This window comes from Chrysoperla carnea, chromosome 1, assembly GCF_905475395.1.
Source record: "Chrysoperla carnea chromosome 1, inChrCarn1.1, whole genome shotgun sequence".
Taxonomy (NCBI): Eukaryota; Metazoa; Arthropoda; class Insecta; order Neuroptera; family Chrysopidae; genus Chrysoperla; species Chrysoperla carnea.
The window spans coordinates 118228619-118245218 of NC_058337.1; the positions used below are offsets into that span (position 1 = coordinate 118228619).

At 30.1% G+C, this 16600-nt stretch overlaps 3 protein-coding genes across 4 annotated transcripts; 2 read left to right on the forward strand and 1 right to left on the reverse strand.

Annotated features, from left to right (window-relative positions):
• Nucleotides 1–1952: 1952 nt before the first annotated feature.
• LOC123298983 (lactoylglutathione lyase) lies at nucleotides 1953–4479 on the forward strand. Of its 2 annotated transcripts, none has more exons than XM_044881095.1 (3): nucleotides 1953–2000; nucleotides 3543–3845; nucleotides 4013–4479. In XM_044881095.1, exons 2-3 carry the CDS (start codon nucleotides 3550–3552, stop codon nucleotides 4260–4262), a joined length of 546 nt encoding a protein of 181 aa, XP_044737030.1. In that variant the 5' UTR covers nucleotides 1953–2000; nucleotides 3543–3549; the 3' UTR covers nucleotides 4263–4479. The 2 variants fall into 2 exon arrangements, with proteins under 2 accessions (XP_044737030.1, XP_044737024.1); XM_044881089.1 differs by lacking the exon at nucleotides 1953–2000 and adding an exon at nucleotides 2103–2232.
• Nucleotides 4480–7245: 2766 nt separating this feature from the next.
• Nucleotides 7246–12464, reverse strand: LOC123296049 (protein O-mannosyltransferase 1). The gene is made up of 5 exons (XM_044877514.1): nucleotides 12008–12464; nucleotides 10804–11598; nucleotides 10108–10664; nucleotides 9309–9532; nucleotides 7246–8766 (listed from the first exon to the last, which is right to left on the reverse strand). Exons 1-5 carry the CDS (start codon nucleotides 12334–12336, stop codon nucleotides 8257–8259), a joined length of 2415 nt encoding a protein of 804 aa, XP_044733449.1. The 5' UTR covers nucleotides 12337–12464; the 3' UTR covers nucleotides 7246–8256.
• LOC123296060 (ATPase WRNIP1-like) lies at nucleotides 12377–14954 on the forward strand. Its single transcript, XM_044877525.1, has 5 exons — nucleotides 12377–12743; nucleotides 12799–12984; nucleotides 13656–14409; nucleotides 14538–14783; nucleotides 14845–14954. The coding sequence occupies exons 1-5, from the start codon at nucleotides 12525–12527 to the stop codon at nucleotides 14952–14954; spliced, it is 1515 nt and encodes a 504-aa protein (XP_044733460.1). The 5' UTR covers nucleotides 12377–12524.
• Nucleotides 14955–16600: the final 1646 nt, after the last annotated feature.

Sequence of the window (16600 nt, forward strand, 5' to 3'; positions counted from 1 at the left end):
CTAACCTAATCTAACCTATGGACGTGAATAAAGACATTGATTACCTTAAAAGTTCATCTGTATATACACCTTCACAACACAATGTATTTTCGTAGCTTTCAAATGGTGCCCTAGTAATTTTCTCCTCACTCGGCTTGATCCCAAAGGCCTCTTCAAACAACAAATTTGCTTTCTCCATACGATTTTCAGCTTTACTTGGTTTCAACAATTTCGAATTTAATAATACATACGTTGGTGTAAAAGGTATAGGTGCCAAATTGAATTCTGGTACACTATTTATCGTGACCTGATCCCGTAAATCACTATCAATTGGTTCCAAAATAAATAAATTCGGTTTAATCTCATCGAATTTATCTGCTTCAATCTTTTCCCGACCAACTTGTGATAACAGGACACAATCAACTACCGGCGTCCGTTCTTCCAAACATAAATCATAACTGTTTATTTTAAAATTTCTTGGTGTTTCACGTTTCGGTTGAATGTTGGTTTCGGGTTTTAAATCAGGTGATGGTGATTTTTTAATATCAGTATTTTTAATTTTTTTATCTGATTTTGAGTATGTATGATCTCGCAGATTTAAGCTCGTATTTTCTCGTAATTGTGGCCTATCATCAGGTTTATCATTTAAGTACGCATGATCAGTATGATGTTCAAGTACCTGTTCAAGGACCGGTGTTAGTTTTTCATTTTCATCGACTTTAGCCCCACGTTTCTTTTGACTGTTTAGCGAATAATTATGTTCATCATGACGTAAAATGGTTGGCACTGTCTTATTGGCCGAAGGTTCCTTTCCAGCACTTAATCGAGTATAAGTATGATCAGTTTTCCCAGGTTTTGTTGCTGAATATCGATGATCTGTAGATACTTCGTTTCTTTGTGGCTCAGGTTTTGATGTTGAATATGTGTGATCATTGGTTTTAATCACCTTTGTTGGGGGTTGAGTATTCCCAAGAGCTTTTCGTTCACGGAAATTGTATTTGTTAGTTGGCTCGCTTATTTTTTGTAAAGGTGATTTTCGTTTTTTGCGAAGTACTTTCTTTTTCTGCTTGTTAAGTGTTTTATCGAAAATTGATGGAACTGCGCACGGTTTTAATATTAAACGGCCACATGGATCAATATTGAAATCGCTTGTTTTGAAATGTTTTGAACAAATCACATGAAATGGTTTCACTTCTAAATTTTTTTGATTTAATACCGTTAACCATTTTTCTTGACGATCCTTATCTTTTGGAAAGCTGTAAATAAATTATTTATCAAACATAATAGATCATTTTATATAGGATGCATGTAAACTAATCGCATCTAACCCTGTGATCGAGTTAGCAAGGGTCTGGAGATTTTTTGGCCCTTGAGTTCACCTTGTGTTTAGTAGCAGCACTCGATTACTATTCGGTAAGGATTATTAATAACCTGTATTTTATTGTGGAAAATAATGATTGTTACTCTTTTCAAATTTTAATCTCGACATTAATGCATTTTCGAATTTAATTTTATTAAAATAATTCTTAGAGCATGGTTAAATACTTAAATTACACCCTGTATAAAAGAAACGTGGACTAAACTCAAAAAAATTTTTAAAGATCTTAATTTGAAATAGATTCATCTAAATTTTAAATTAAAAAAAGAATTACTTACTTATAAAAGAATACTTCAGTATCATTTGTAAATTTTTGCCCACATCCAAAAGCTGAACATAGTTTAACCATGTTAAAAATATTCAAATTTTGATAATAATTTTTGCAAAATAATTTCAATTTATTAGATTTCTTTTTTGAAGTGCATAATTTCTGCACAACGATTAAATTAAATTTTCAAAAAAAAAAAAAAATTAGTCATCCCGAAAAATACTTTAGATTTGTGTTCAAAATATACATGATGTCGATCGAATTTTTTAATACTAAACATTCAAAATATTTTTGATATTTTGTTTATAGAGACTTCAGGAAAGTTCTATTATTTTCATACATAATTTGTTTTTTATTTTTTATTTAATCATTTGGGTAAGTTGAATTAAATTTAATTAGCACGTTTTTATTTAATTAGAAATTGTTTAAATACAAATATCGAGTAATTATTATCCTAACAAAATTTTTAACCTTAAAATCATCGAATGGTTTTTTTTTAACCTATAAAATTTTAATCAAGTTTTAACTGTTTCTCAATTTATGTAATAAAATTTAGTTTTTGATAAGAAATATTTAGGAGTGCCATTTAAAGGACGTTTCGATACAGGTAAATGTTATAAAAGTATTATATTACTATCAATTCAATAAAAAATATTTTTGGGAGTAAACTTTTTTGATCCTTGATATTGTACGGAAATATTTGTTTCGAAAAGAAAAGTGTATATTAGAAATAATTGTAAAATGCCGACTAAAAAAATTGCTTCTCATCTGAGTTAAAACACTATCGAAACTATTTATTTTGAACTAAAACTTTATGGTAAATGTTATCGCTATTTTGGCCGGTTTTACCCAAATTAAATTCTATTTTTTTTCGTAATACTATAAACTTATGTTTAAAGTTTCATGCATAATACTGCATAATTGATTCAGCGAAAATTTGAAGGAAATAGTAAATACGTAAAGAGTGGCTTTTGAGCCTGACGAGAACGTTTGTTTTACAATTTAATGATTTTATATTTTTTGTCATCATTATAACTTGAGCATGTAGGGAAGTAAGTCTGAAACTCGAATTGTATATTAAATTAAAATTTTTAACCGACTTCAAACAAAAAAGGAGGAGGTTATCAATTCGACTGTATATTTTTTTAATGTTAGTTACCTCAGAACTTTTGAATGAGTGAACCGATTTTGATGATTCTTTATCTATTTGAAAGCTAGTGCTTCCCGTGTGGTCCCATTTCATTTTGGTCGAGTTCTGATAACGATATCCATGAGAAAATCATTAAAGTCTTAAATTTGTATTAAGTATGCACGACAAGAGGACGAATAACTCAAAATCACGGCAACCGATTTCGATGATTCTTTTTTTTAGTGATAAATTAGTTAGTGTACTTCAGGTTCACTAAAAATCACAAAAAACCGACTTTAAAAGAAAAACTTTTCCAAAACAAATTAAAATGCACTAAAAAGTAAAAAAATAACAATAATATAATGTAGTTAAAATTATTGTTATTTTTGGAGTTGGTGTCAGCCAAGCTAATGTAGCAAATTGTTCTGTCCGAGTTGTTTCCTTGGCTGACACCGACTCCAAAAATAATAATAATTTTAACTACATTATATTATCGTTATTTTTTTACATTTTAATGCATTTAATTTTAATTTGTTTTGGAAAAGTTTTTCTTTTGAAGTCGGTTTTCTTTTTGTTAAAAGTTTTTATTAATTTTGATCAGTACAATGTTCGAAGAGTTTTTACCTGCAGTCAACAGAACCATTTGAAACACTCATCCCTCAGTTTTAAGGTTTATGGGTGGATATTCCTTCATTTTGTTAAAATAATTCAATATCAATTGTGGCTTTTTTCGGAAGTGGATCAACTTCTTAATTAATTATATCGATTTTTATTTTATTTGAATACAGGGAAAAAATGGGTGATTGTAATGGCTTAACAGATGCTGAAGCGAAAGCTTGCTGTGTAAATCCAGATCCAACGACAAAGGATTTCATAATGCAACAAACAATGTATCGGATAAAAGATCCGAGAGAATCTTTAAAATTTTACACAAACGTTTTGGGAATGCGTTTATTACAAAAATTAGATTTTCCTGAAATGAAATTCACAATTTATTTTATGGGATACCAAAATGCTGAAGATATTCCAACGGATAATGAAGAACGTACTAAATGGACTTTAAGTCGTCAAGCTACAATTGAATTGACACAGTAAGTTCTACCCCTCTAAAAAAGTCTGAAAAAGGAGTTTTTAATCTCCTACCTTCAAAATTTCCTAAAAATAAATTAAGATGTGGGAGAAGGCATAGTGGGTTCATATATTATGTTTACTTTTGACAAGTTTTTTTTTAATTATTGTAATTTAAATTACCTTACAGTAACTGGGGAACTGAATCCAATCCTGATGTAAAATATCATAATGGAAATTCTGATCCACGTGGATTTGGTCATATTGGTATAATGGTACCAGATGTGGAGAAGGCTTGTGCACGATTTGAAAGTTTGGGTGTGGAATTTGTGAAAAAACCCCAAGATGGTAAAATGAAAGGATTGGCGTTTATTAAGGATCCAGATGGTTATTGGATTGAAATATTTAACGCTAATTCCATTGCTAAAATGGTTAATTAGATGATTGTTTTGTTCATGAGTGGTACTAGTATTATTCTCAGAATTAATGCTCTACTAGGACTTTCATCAATACCGTAATTTTTTTTTTGGAATTGACGTTTCTTTGGAGACCACCTATATTATTATACGAGGGAAGAGTCTATTTAACGAAATTTTTCCCATGATTTTGTTAATTGTTTAAGTATAAAAGTTTATATTGTTATATTATTATATACATTGCGCATGTAGAAAAAAATATATATTTTATTATAATATCCTTTTGATTAAGCTAGAAATTTTATTTATTTGGACCAAATGAGCGTAAAATTGTAATAGACCTTTATCACATTTTTTTTTTAAATGAAAGTAAATGTCTTGATAAATGGGCTAATTTTTCCCCCCGATTTTTCATCATCCCAATAGGATTTGCATCATCCCATATTAACAAAAATTATGGAATTTTGAAACTAATCAAAGATTTGTTTGTATCTCTTTTTAGCACAGTAGAATTTAGCATGGAATTCTTATGTCAAGTATAGTATATAACGTCAAATACTGTGTCCGACCTCTATCTAATTGGTGGTTTATAATGCTTATATCATCAGTAATTCTTGCCCGATTTTAGTTTCACATAAAAACTATTGTTGGAATTTTTCTCTTTCTAGCACAATAGAATTTAGCATGGAATTCTTATGTCAAGTATAGTATATGCCGTCAAATTGTCCCAGTTTGTTAATTTCCGGTAAAAGATTCTGCGGGATGCCAGTTTACAATCTGACGGAAATTAAATATTACCGTGACATATATACGAATGTGATTTCTATAACTACTCAGTTGATCACGGTGTATAGGTATATACAGAGTGCCCCAAGAGTAGCTCGCGCCCTTGCTTAGATTGGAAAAAATTAATATTTTCTTGGCCAGAAGCACAATATTATTTTATAAGACCAACAGTGCCACTTTGGCGCCGAGATCTTAACTTTAAGTCCAATAGGTTGTGAGAAAAGAAAGATTTAGAAAAGATTAAGGAGGGTTAACAGACAATTTGTAATAAAATAAAAACACAAATTTATAAAAAATATATAAATAATTTATTTTTAAATATTTACCCACAACCAAAATTTGTTAACAAATATTTATGAAAAAAAAAATTTTAAATAGAGATTCTAATGGACGGAGTTTAAACATTTATATATTAAATAATAATTAAATTCTTTTATTCGTATTCTCAGTCTTCCGTATAATTCTACGTATATAATATATATATATATTTTTTAAGGCCATATTAACGTAGTTTTATTAATTTTTCGTTGCCCAAATTATAATATAAAAAATGTCAAATTAATAAAAAAAGTAATATATATTTTTTAGAGAGCTTTCTTTTTTAATCCAAATTTTCAAAATTTCCAAATGGAAAATTCTGATTTTCCACTTCTTTGTATTAAATCATCAAATTTTAACTCTGCTTAAAATTATTACAATACTTTGTGGCTGTGTTCGTTTTGGACGCTTACACGCTTTTTTTTCGTTACTCTTAGGACTTTTTATATAAGAAATGATTCGTATTTGTTTCGGGCAGATATCAATCAAATAAATAGATATCACATATCTTCTATCTTTGTCAAAAAACGGTGTTTGATAAAGGTAAAATATATTAAATTTCTTTACTGGAATATTTTTTGACAACTGTACGAAACAAAAGCAAATCGATGAAAAGGCCTATTGTGTATTATGTGTATTGTATGAGCTCAACTATTAGCTCGCTTTGTCAGCACTCTCAGCGTCTTAAAGTCATAATAAACACTAAGTACATGACATAAGCGTGCTTTAAGCAACGTGTAAGAACGTTTATAACAGCACAACCTATAACAGTTTAAATGGATTAAGAATATCAACCCAAATTAGATTTCTTTTTTTTATTGGTAACACTTAAAAATTAAATTCAATTCTGTGGAATTTTATTGTTCGTCATATTTGATAAAAATCGATGTGTGTTTTAAGATTCAATCCAGCACTTTGCCTACCTCAGGTTACTAAGGTGACGTTGCTTTTTAATCAATCAGCTGAATGTATTTCAGCATGCTGGATTGATTTTAGAACACACCCTCAAATAATTATAATTTTTTTTCCGATTTCTTTACGTCAAAGTAATTTCAGTTTTAACCCACGATTGTAGTCATTATTCTTAATTCAATTAGCAAATCTTTTATTGCGTATTTTATAAATATCTTCTTGAATTGCGTATTCACTGCAAAGTAAACATTAATGACTTTTTCTTTACAATTTGAAGTGGTATAAACGGTTTATTAAACTAAACTATTTACGCTTACGCATAATATTTACTGTGATAATAAGAGCCATTTATGCTTGTATAAATAGTTCAGTTCAACATCGTTTGAATAGGCGTGGATTCCGAAATTGATTTAATTCGCTGTTTGCTTTATCATGGACGCTTAGTTTACTCGATTAGTCCGCCAACCCTCTGAACCTAAGCATGGTTTAGATCACTTCAAATAGTAAGGAACAAAGGTCAAAAGCCAATAATAAATTTAGTCCCATTTAAACTTATAAATTGTTGAAACAAAACTCTTTAGACAAAATATTTTCCTCGATTGGCGTTGTATTACAATGTTTTCCAACGTAACAAAACATTTGTCTAAAAAGTTTTGCTGCACTAACGTTTTCATGGCTTTACCAAATCTATTCGGGCGAAAATTTCAAATAAATTATATTTGTAATTTACTTTCTAATCAATACGCATCTTCAAATTAACCAAATAAGAGTAAGATCAACTGTCATTTTGATTTCAGATTCATGAAAGGAGATCGTTTCTGTATATATAAATATCATCTTCCATTAAACTGAAGAATAAAATGACTGTCAAAACGACTTACTCGCGCGATTTTTTAAGGATAAATAAACGGCGTTTAAGAGAATTACCACCTTATTCTCAGAATCTTATTAAAAATAATGACATCCACGATGGATTTTTAATTTATCTTTCGTATAAATTCATTTATGTTTTTTTTTTTTTTTTTATTGTAAGTTATGCTATTTTTGTATAGTAATAAATCAGTTTTTTAAAGTTTTTGTAATCAAAACGCAATCTGTCACGGCGTACTACACTCTCTGACCACGATGATCAGAAAATATAGTTACTAAAATTCAGATCCAAATAGAAAACTATATCTTATTGTAAAAGTTCGGTTAAACAGAAAATGATTTATCGCTGCGATTTGAAAATTTAAGTTTTAAGAGACTATGTAAGTTCCCAAATTGTTCTTTAGACATATCCTCTTTTTCTTTTCCGTTTTCTTGTCTAACAAATAGAAGCTTTGACATTTCTTCAATTCTTCTTGATCGAAAATTACTGAACATGTCAAAATTTAAGAAATAGAAAATTTAAAGTAAATAATTTGCATCACGCTCCGGCCATTTCGCCGAACCAGGAGAATTTGTTTTAAGAATTTGATAGAGTTTTAAGGTATGTAGTCATACATATCAAAAATGTGTTTATTTCATCATACTAAGAATTGACGACAAAAAAGGAATTATTTAAAAAGATTAACAAAACGGTAGTCTTTTTTCTATTCAGTTAATCTTTTGATTACTAGTCTAATATTTTGTAAATGGCAAGAAAATTGAATTATTTTTAGTTTAAAACTGAATATCTTAAGATTACTTGAAACTAAATAGCCTCAAAAGTCAAAACTAATTCCATTTTTAACTGCCAGGATTAGTGTCCCCATTTCAAGAATTATTAATATCACAGACTCTTTATCAATTTTCAATTTCTAGACCAATGATGTGTTAGTTTATGAAGGAAATCGAACACAACACTTTCTCCAAACCTGTTACGTGAGCCAACCGAAGATACAAAAAAAAGTTAGGTAATTTTTTTATATTTCCAATTCTAGTTTAATCAAAAGTGTAAAATAATATTTGAAGATATGTGCACGTCGCGACAGAATGCGTTATTGTAATTACCCAAATTTATTATTATCTAAAAATTATTTTAAACGTTTCGATGTATAATAAAATCCCACGTATCTTTCCATCGTAAATTTAAAATATCCTGTGTCGATAAATCGACTAAACCATAACTTAATACAATAAATTTAATAAAAACATGTATCACACAACATGTCCAACCAACTATAAATATTAAATATAAATATTTGATAACGTAAAGATAATAAACTTTAAAGTTTAATATATTATTTGATAATAAATAATAGATATGTTGAATGAAGGTAATCATTAATAATAATTGAAATGTAAATGCTGGTAAATAATGATGTAAAAATAATGTACGTTCAATAAAAAAATATGGTAAATAATGACATAAATAACCGCATACAAATATTTCACCGTACAGTTGATATTCATGCCATACTGGTTCTGGAATATCGTAGCATTGTCTACGACGACGTAATAAATAAAATACTAATAATGAACAATATAATATCATGCATATTGTGGATGAATACCAAAGTACTATGTTGCCTAATAAATGGATTTGAGCCTAAAACAAAAATAATAAAATTTAAGATGATTTTAATTAACTTCAAGAATCCAGCCACCAATATTAACTTATTACTCTATACTCCATAACATATAACCCAATATTTCCCTCATGCCAAACAAACACTTTATTTTCGGAACTATAAGCCACTAAACAAGTTAAAAACGTATTCCTTTAAAAACACCCGTTTTGAATTGATTTAATAATATAAAAGAGGGGCACCGCAAATGAGTCTCTAGCACCTAGACTAGGGTGTTCTCTGTGTCCTCCTTGAGAACAAACCTGTTACCGTAAGAGATGTTATTTTAAGCAGATAAAGCTATTGGATTCGGTCGAGACCAGACGCCAGGCAGAAAGTCCATGGCTTCATTGTCGAGATTGCCCCCAGGATTGATGGATCCAAATTTTCGGACCCAAACAGACTAAACCTGACACTGATGAAAATTAATTCCAAAGTGGCCCTGTACCCAGATCTTTTAAATAATTTACAAAACAACCTACGATCATGAAGATCATGGGAAAATCTGTTAGATTTTACTTACATTACTAGTATTTGACACCCAATAAGCAATACCACGTGTCATCAACGGCCATTCTAATGGTTCACTACTATACATATGTGATTGGTCCCCACTATTTGGCGGTTGGAAAAACAACATTTTCTTTTGTAACTCTTGAAATTTTGCCCAAAATGATAATTGTGTTGCACTTGTTGGAATCATTTCAGCATTTACTAATTGACGTTCGCGTTCTTTCTGATCGTCAGCTAAAAACAAAAACAAAAATTATTATTACATTTAATAAAAGAGTTTGGTATTTTGAAATGGCGATCAGGGCTAACACTATCGATTAGTGGAGGAAATAAGGCATTTGACCCATGAATCGATTCCTCGGCAGTAGATTCTTATGGGAGCTGATGATGATATTCATGGGAACTTGTGCTTTTTCGATTTAAACCCATAATGTGGGTCAGAATTACCATACTTCCGGACACCACATTCTCTTTATTTAATATTTAAAATAAAATATTGAATTTTATATTTAGCACAATTCTAAGCATTTTATGATCCTTGACATTTTTTATCTATCCCCACCGTTTTCGAGACATAAGCATTTGATAAAATAAGCGATCGTTTCTGACGAAAATAAAGATTAATTTGTGGTTCCGGACAAAAGTTAAAATTTGAAAGCTATTGGATATTTTATTTTGACGATTCTAGGAATTTTTAAAATCGGAAAAATCCGTTTTATTTTCAAACGCTTATATATCGAAAAAGGCTTTTATTTTTTATAAATGGTTTTTTAGGAGTCTATAATGACGTATACAGAGTGGCCACTCACTTTTTGTATATCTATGTTCTTCAACATTCCATATGGTATCATCTTGATTAATAATTTTATCCGTCACGATTTCATGTTGATTGAAACCCCATTCAGGAAGCTGTCGACCAGTGAATCGCAATGCTTGACTAGAATTTACATGAACAAAACGTACATGTGATTGAATAGTATGCCATTCATCACTGCCGCCATATTGATCACGATTAATAATATCAACTCGCCATAAATTTTGAGCAGGCATTGACACATTATAATCAATATAACATGATACTTCTTGACATTGTGGTGACATTGGAGCTGCTACATCGTGTGAATTTAATGCCCGACTTGTAATACCATGTACAAGTTGAATAATGTCACCATGACGAATTGTGTCGACTGTTTCACCCACAACTAAATCATTTTTTTCTGGACGTTTGACAATCCACCAGTTATTGACATCTTTAAATGAGTAACACGTAACTTGTTGTTGATGACTTGAGCCCCGTTTATCGGTATAGCGTACGGGGTAAACGTGAGGATGTGAATGTAACCAACAAGTACGGCCATGAGTATGCCTGTAACAAATAACAGGCATTTTGAAGACAGCTACAAAGAAAAATCGCATTTGTCGAGGGTTTTTTAAATTGTGTAAATTTTGCTTGTTCAACGAATTCATACTTTTAAAGTGTTTTAAATGGTTTTGGTTTTACTTACCTAAGAGTAATTTGTGATCCATGACTAATCAAAAGTGGCTGCCCTTTGGTAATAGACGCCAAACCACCTTCCAACGAAGCTTGAAATGCACTAGTCATCACTGAATCATGTGAACCAGCCTTATTTAACACCAACAAATGTACATAAAATACACTTAAATATACTCCAACTGTACAAACAGTGGCAACAAAAATTTGAGCAAATAACATTAATTGCAGCATACGATCCGAATATTTTGGATTTGGTAAAATATTCCAAAACATTTTAACCAAAATTCCAACACCCAAAAACATTGCGTATATACCAGAAAATTTTATACACATTGCACATGTAAACGAAATAAATGCTAAACTTAACCAAAAATACCATTGTATACAATATGGTCGATCGTAATAACGGCGAAAATATAATATGCAAAGGATTCCAAACAGCGAAAACATAATTAACATGGACTCCATAAGCATAAAACGTGATTGTGTTAATAAAGCATTATCACAAAGAATTAAAATACTACCTAATACGGCACTAGGTACTGATACTCCAATTTCTAACAAAATATTGTACACAATCGGAATTAGTAAACTTCCACAAACAGCTGGAACTAAGCGTAATGCGAATAAAGGAACAGTGTCTGCGTAAACGTTACCAATTCGATCAAATTTACTATTGCCATTGTAACCAGCTAAATATGCTACAGCGGCAATCATTTGTTTGCCCAATGGAGGATGTGGATCGAAAAAAAATGTTCTTTTCATGTATAAAGATACATATTTTCCATAATGTAATTCGTCAAACCTGTAAAAGAAAAATATCTAATTATATTTTTGACGATTCTTAACATTTTTTGACTCCCCCATCAAACAATACAATATTTGTTGAGGTCATTTTTTAATAGATGGAGCTTCTGGAGAAATATTCAGATGCATAGATTAAAATGGTCCACCCTATATATCGAAAACAGTGAGATTGGATAAAAAATGTTAAGGATCAAAAGATGCGAAAACGTGTCATTTGTCATTCGGGCTTGGAGTTCGTCAATCCTGATGTTAAATTAGCATTGTTTGCTACATGCTTTTTCATGCAATGGATTTTAGGAATGAAAGTAGGTCCCCATTTAGAGTTAGCCCCCGAAAAGATTATTGAAGAAAAATGCATTTTATATTTTGATAAGGTATTTAAAAAAAAAAAAATTTAATAGACTTACACAATGTTTCGTGGCTCTTCAAGACGATACAATCGTAAACATAACGCAATTAAAAATATACACACAGAAAAAATATCAATTTCAATATTAATTCGAAACTTATTAGAAATTTCTTTGAATGAAGGAATTTCCGTAGTATTTCCCACAATTTTTACATTATTATTATCACCTTGCCCCTTCAAATAATCATAACGATTAGTCGTATCCTCTTCATGTTGTATCGATTTTTTCTCCTGATCGTATGGTAATTTTTGTTTGATATTATTTCCATCAATCGAATGGTTTGGTTTACGATGCTTACGATTACGAATTTCTGTTTCTGACCCCATAATCGAACGAATTATCAAAAATATTGCATTTTAAAATGAAATGTTTTTAATAAATAAATGAGGTTAAATATATTTTGACATGTGGCAAGTTGTCACTCCTACGGTTAAGTAAACAAAAGGTAGCTTCTAATAAGCATAGAACGTGGTTTTTGTAACGAACGAACGATTAACGGTACTTTTTTTTATTAATGGATTCAAATATTTCTTGTCCAGTATGTGACAAAAAGTTTCCAAAAACTGAAATTGATAAGCATATCGATAAATGTCTTTTTTTAAATTCTTCAACCATTACCCCTACACAAAAACCAAAACCGGTTGCAAGTATTTTTTCTAAACGTCCAAATAAAGATAATGGGGAAGAAAGTCCTTCAAAAAAAATTAAAACTGATAACAACAAAAATGAACAGGTAGTTTTTGAAAAAAAAAAATTGATTATATTTTTGAAAAAAATCATTTTTTTAGATCAAAAGTTCGTCAAAAAATTTATCAACACCGTCAATTCCATTAGCAGAAAAAGTTCGCCCAACGAGTTTAGATGAATATGTGGGACAAGAACATTTAACTGGCGAGGGAAAATTATTGAAAACTTTGTTGAATCGACTTGATATACCTAGTATGATTTTATGGGGACCACCGGGATGTGGAAAAGTATGTATTTTCCATAAAATTAATTTATTGAAATCTTACTAATGCAAAAATATGGCTTGAATGTTTCTTTATGAAGTCTCAAATTATTTTTTTTTCCGTAATGTAGTAGGGATGGGCGATCTCGATTCGATACTGCGAAGATCGATCTTTTGTATCGATTTAACATTAATCGATTCTTCATGCTAAGAATCGACTAGTGTCGCCATACGCGAATTTGTGGTTCTGCGAATCTGCGGCTACGCAAAATGGCTATTTCCTACGTGTTTTTATATAACAGTGTATGTAAAGAAAGTGTAAAATAAAACAATGTTTTAGACAATTTTGTTTTCATCATTAAGACTTTACAAAGTGTGGGACAAAATATAATTTAAAAAAAATTTCTTTCTAAATCGATTCATTTGCAGTTCATTTTTAAGTGAACTGATTCTCGATAAGCCGATTTAAGAACAATCCAAGAATCGATTATTTTGAAAGAATCGCCCATTCCTTATAGGAGGGGACAGGAAGATACAGCATCCCCTCACTCCGACTAAAGTTATCAAGTGTTTAACTAACCCAACCCCCCTTTTCACCCTCTGTAGCTCAAAAAATTTTTGATTCCTCTTCCTCCTGTTAAGGCAAATGTTGATTACGCCGTTTGACACATGAATTGAATTTGTAATTTATTGTAGACAACAATTGCCTCCATAATTTCGAAAAAATGTAAAGAAAATTCTCAACATTTACGATTCGTTACACTATCCGCAACAATGGCAGGCGTTAACGATATTAAAGAAGCAGTAAAAATAGCAAAAAATGAAATGCAGCTTAAAAGAAAAACCATTCTCTTCCTAGACGAAATCCACCGTTTCAATAAACTTCAACAAGATATTTTTTTGCCGCATGTTGAAAGTGGAACTATTACCTTAATTGGAGCTACCACTGAAAATCCATCATTTAGTTTAAATTCCGCACTCTTAAGTCGCTGTCGAGTGATTGTTTTAGAAAAATTATCTGTGGATAATTTAAAATCAATTCTAGAACGTGCGTTGTGCAATTGTAATGTTGATATAATCGATAACAGCGATATAATCAGTGCAAATAAGGCAATTAAGCGAAATGCTGTTGAGTGGCTGGCAGAAATATGTGATGGCGATGGTAGAGTTGCGTTAAATACTTTACAAATTGCGTTAAATACATTTTCTGATACAAAATCGAATGATAATATAATTACTTTGGAGAAAATTAAAGATAGTTTAGAAAAATCGCATATGTTGTACGATAAACGTGGCGAAGAGCATTATAATTTAATGTCGGCAGTGCATAAATCAATTCGAGCTTCGGATCAAAATGCTGCGTTGTATTGGGTAACTAGAATGCTTGTAAGTGGAGAGGACCCGTTGTATATTGCTCGACGGTTGTTACGGGCTGCGAGTGAAGATGTCGGTAAGTGTTTTAGTAATTAACAAAAAAGGCTTGGTTCAAGAAGTATTCATAATGTACCTTGGCAAGACTTGCAATATTGCAGGATATGTCCTTATTTCAAAGGTTTAAAATATATCCTTTTTCCAAAGGTTTAGCTGATCCAAATGCGTTAACTGTCGCAACATCAACCCTTCACGCTTGTCAATTTGTTGGCATGCCCGAATGCGAGATATTTTTAGTACAGTGTGCCATATACTTAGCGCGTGCTCCTAAGTCACGTGAAATGGATCGTGTGCTCGGTGAATGTAAAAATTTTATTAAAAATTTTAAAGGTCCACAGCCGGGCGTACCACTAAGATTACGTAATGCACCAACTAAACTAATGAAAGATTTGGGTAGGTTTTTATTATGTTAGTCTTGTTAAAGTTTTTGGGTTCAAAATTTTGTACTTTTTAGGATATGGAAAAGGATATAATATGCTTCCAAAATCTGTAACAAATCTTTCATCAATGCCCGAAGGATTAGAAAATGTTGATTTTTTTAAACGAAAAAATTATAATAGTTAATTAATTTTTTCATGTGATTTTATCTTTTAATATTAAATTTTTTTATAAATTCTACATTATAAATATATTTTGTTAAAGAAGATTTATTATTTCTGTTTACCAATGTATTCCTTACTATTTTTCTTACCGTATCTTTGAAAAACTGTTTCCTTTAAGGAAACAATAGCCATACAGTAATCTAAAATTTTTTCCGTTATATTAAAATGGATGACGTCTGAGGACAACGAATTTTTTTTATATTTTTAATTCATAGTTTACACCGTTATAACAAAGTAAAAAATATAAATACTGCTTAAAAATGCTGTATTTAAGTGTAAAAAAATATTTAAAATACAGAATAATTTTGAGATATTTAAACGCAGTTTTTTGGCGCTCTCTGTTGATGACGTATAAGTACGTGATCTGTCAATTGGCGACAGTTCAATGTATAATTTACACTTTAAAAAAATGAATTTACAACACAGAATTTACACTCGTTATTATTAAGTTTTCTAATAAAAATCCGTAGAATAGTATAATTTAATGAAATACCATATAAAATGTAAGTAATTAATATCATACAGTATGTTAACAAATAGCCCGTACTTTGATGTCACGTCCGTATAAAACTTTTGAGTTTCCGTTTTAGAAATTTTTAAATGCCCTCACTGAATTTATACTTTTATTAATTAATTTTAAGTAATAAAAAAGATATTAATTACTAAAATAATGGTTTATTTGAAATGTCCAGTCAATAAAGTTACAGAAGAAAAAAATTTGAACCAAATTTAAATTTCATGAATATTCCCCACGACGCCTCAAGTTCTGGCAAAATATAACAAGTTATATTAAAATCTCGCAATTCAGCAAATCGATGATATTTAAAGTAAACAATTTTGTGTTAATTAACTTGGCTATAAAATTTGTTTACTCCATTTATATGAAATATATATCAAGGTATATTAAGTTTAGTCCCAAGTTTGTAACGCTTAGAAATATTAATGATACGATCCAAATTTTGATATAGGTGTTCATAAAATCACTTAATTATTCCTTTTCCATCCGTCATCACGTTAACTCAATAACGAAAAGAGATATATCTACCTGAAATTTTTATAGCGTGCTCAGAACGTAAAAGTTCGAGTTCATAAATAAGGAACATAGATGTCTTTTGGGTCCGCTGTATTATGTCTATAAGTCCGTAAACCAAAATCCTACTCCCCGGAACTTTGAGGAGAAGTTCTCTTGAATATAATGTTAATTTAACAGGTTTAGAACTGTTTAATTTTATTTAATTGCTACAAGGAAAAAATTCGTATCCTTAATGCTTGGTTCTGTTAAAAAGGAACATTTAATTCACGGGAGAAATTCCTGGTCTTCGATTTTAAAATTCTAAATCAGAATTAAAAATTTTAATTATCTCAAAAAGTATAATCATTTAATTTTCCCACCAAAAAATTAAAATTTTGTTCTGAAAAATCAAAAAATTCATAGTTAGCTCCAGAAATTTGTCATAGCAACTCTTTCAAACATGGAAAACAAATTTTTTTGTAAATAAATTTTAGCGAAATGTTTTTTGAAAACGATTTTATATTAATTTTTAAGTGCAAAAAAAGGATGCTTTTAAAAACAGATCGCATAATTCCATAATCGCGAACAGTAATTAG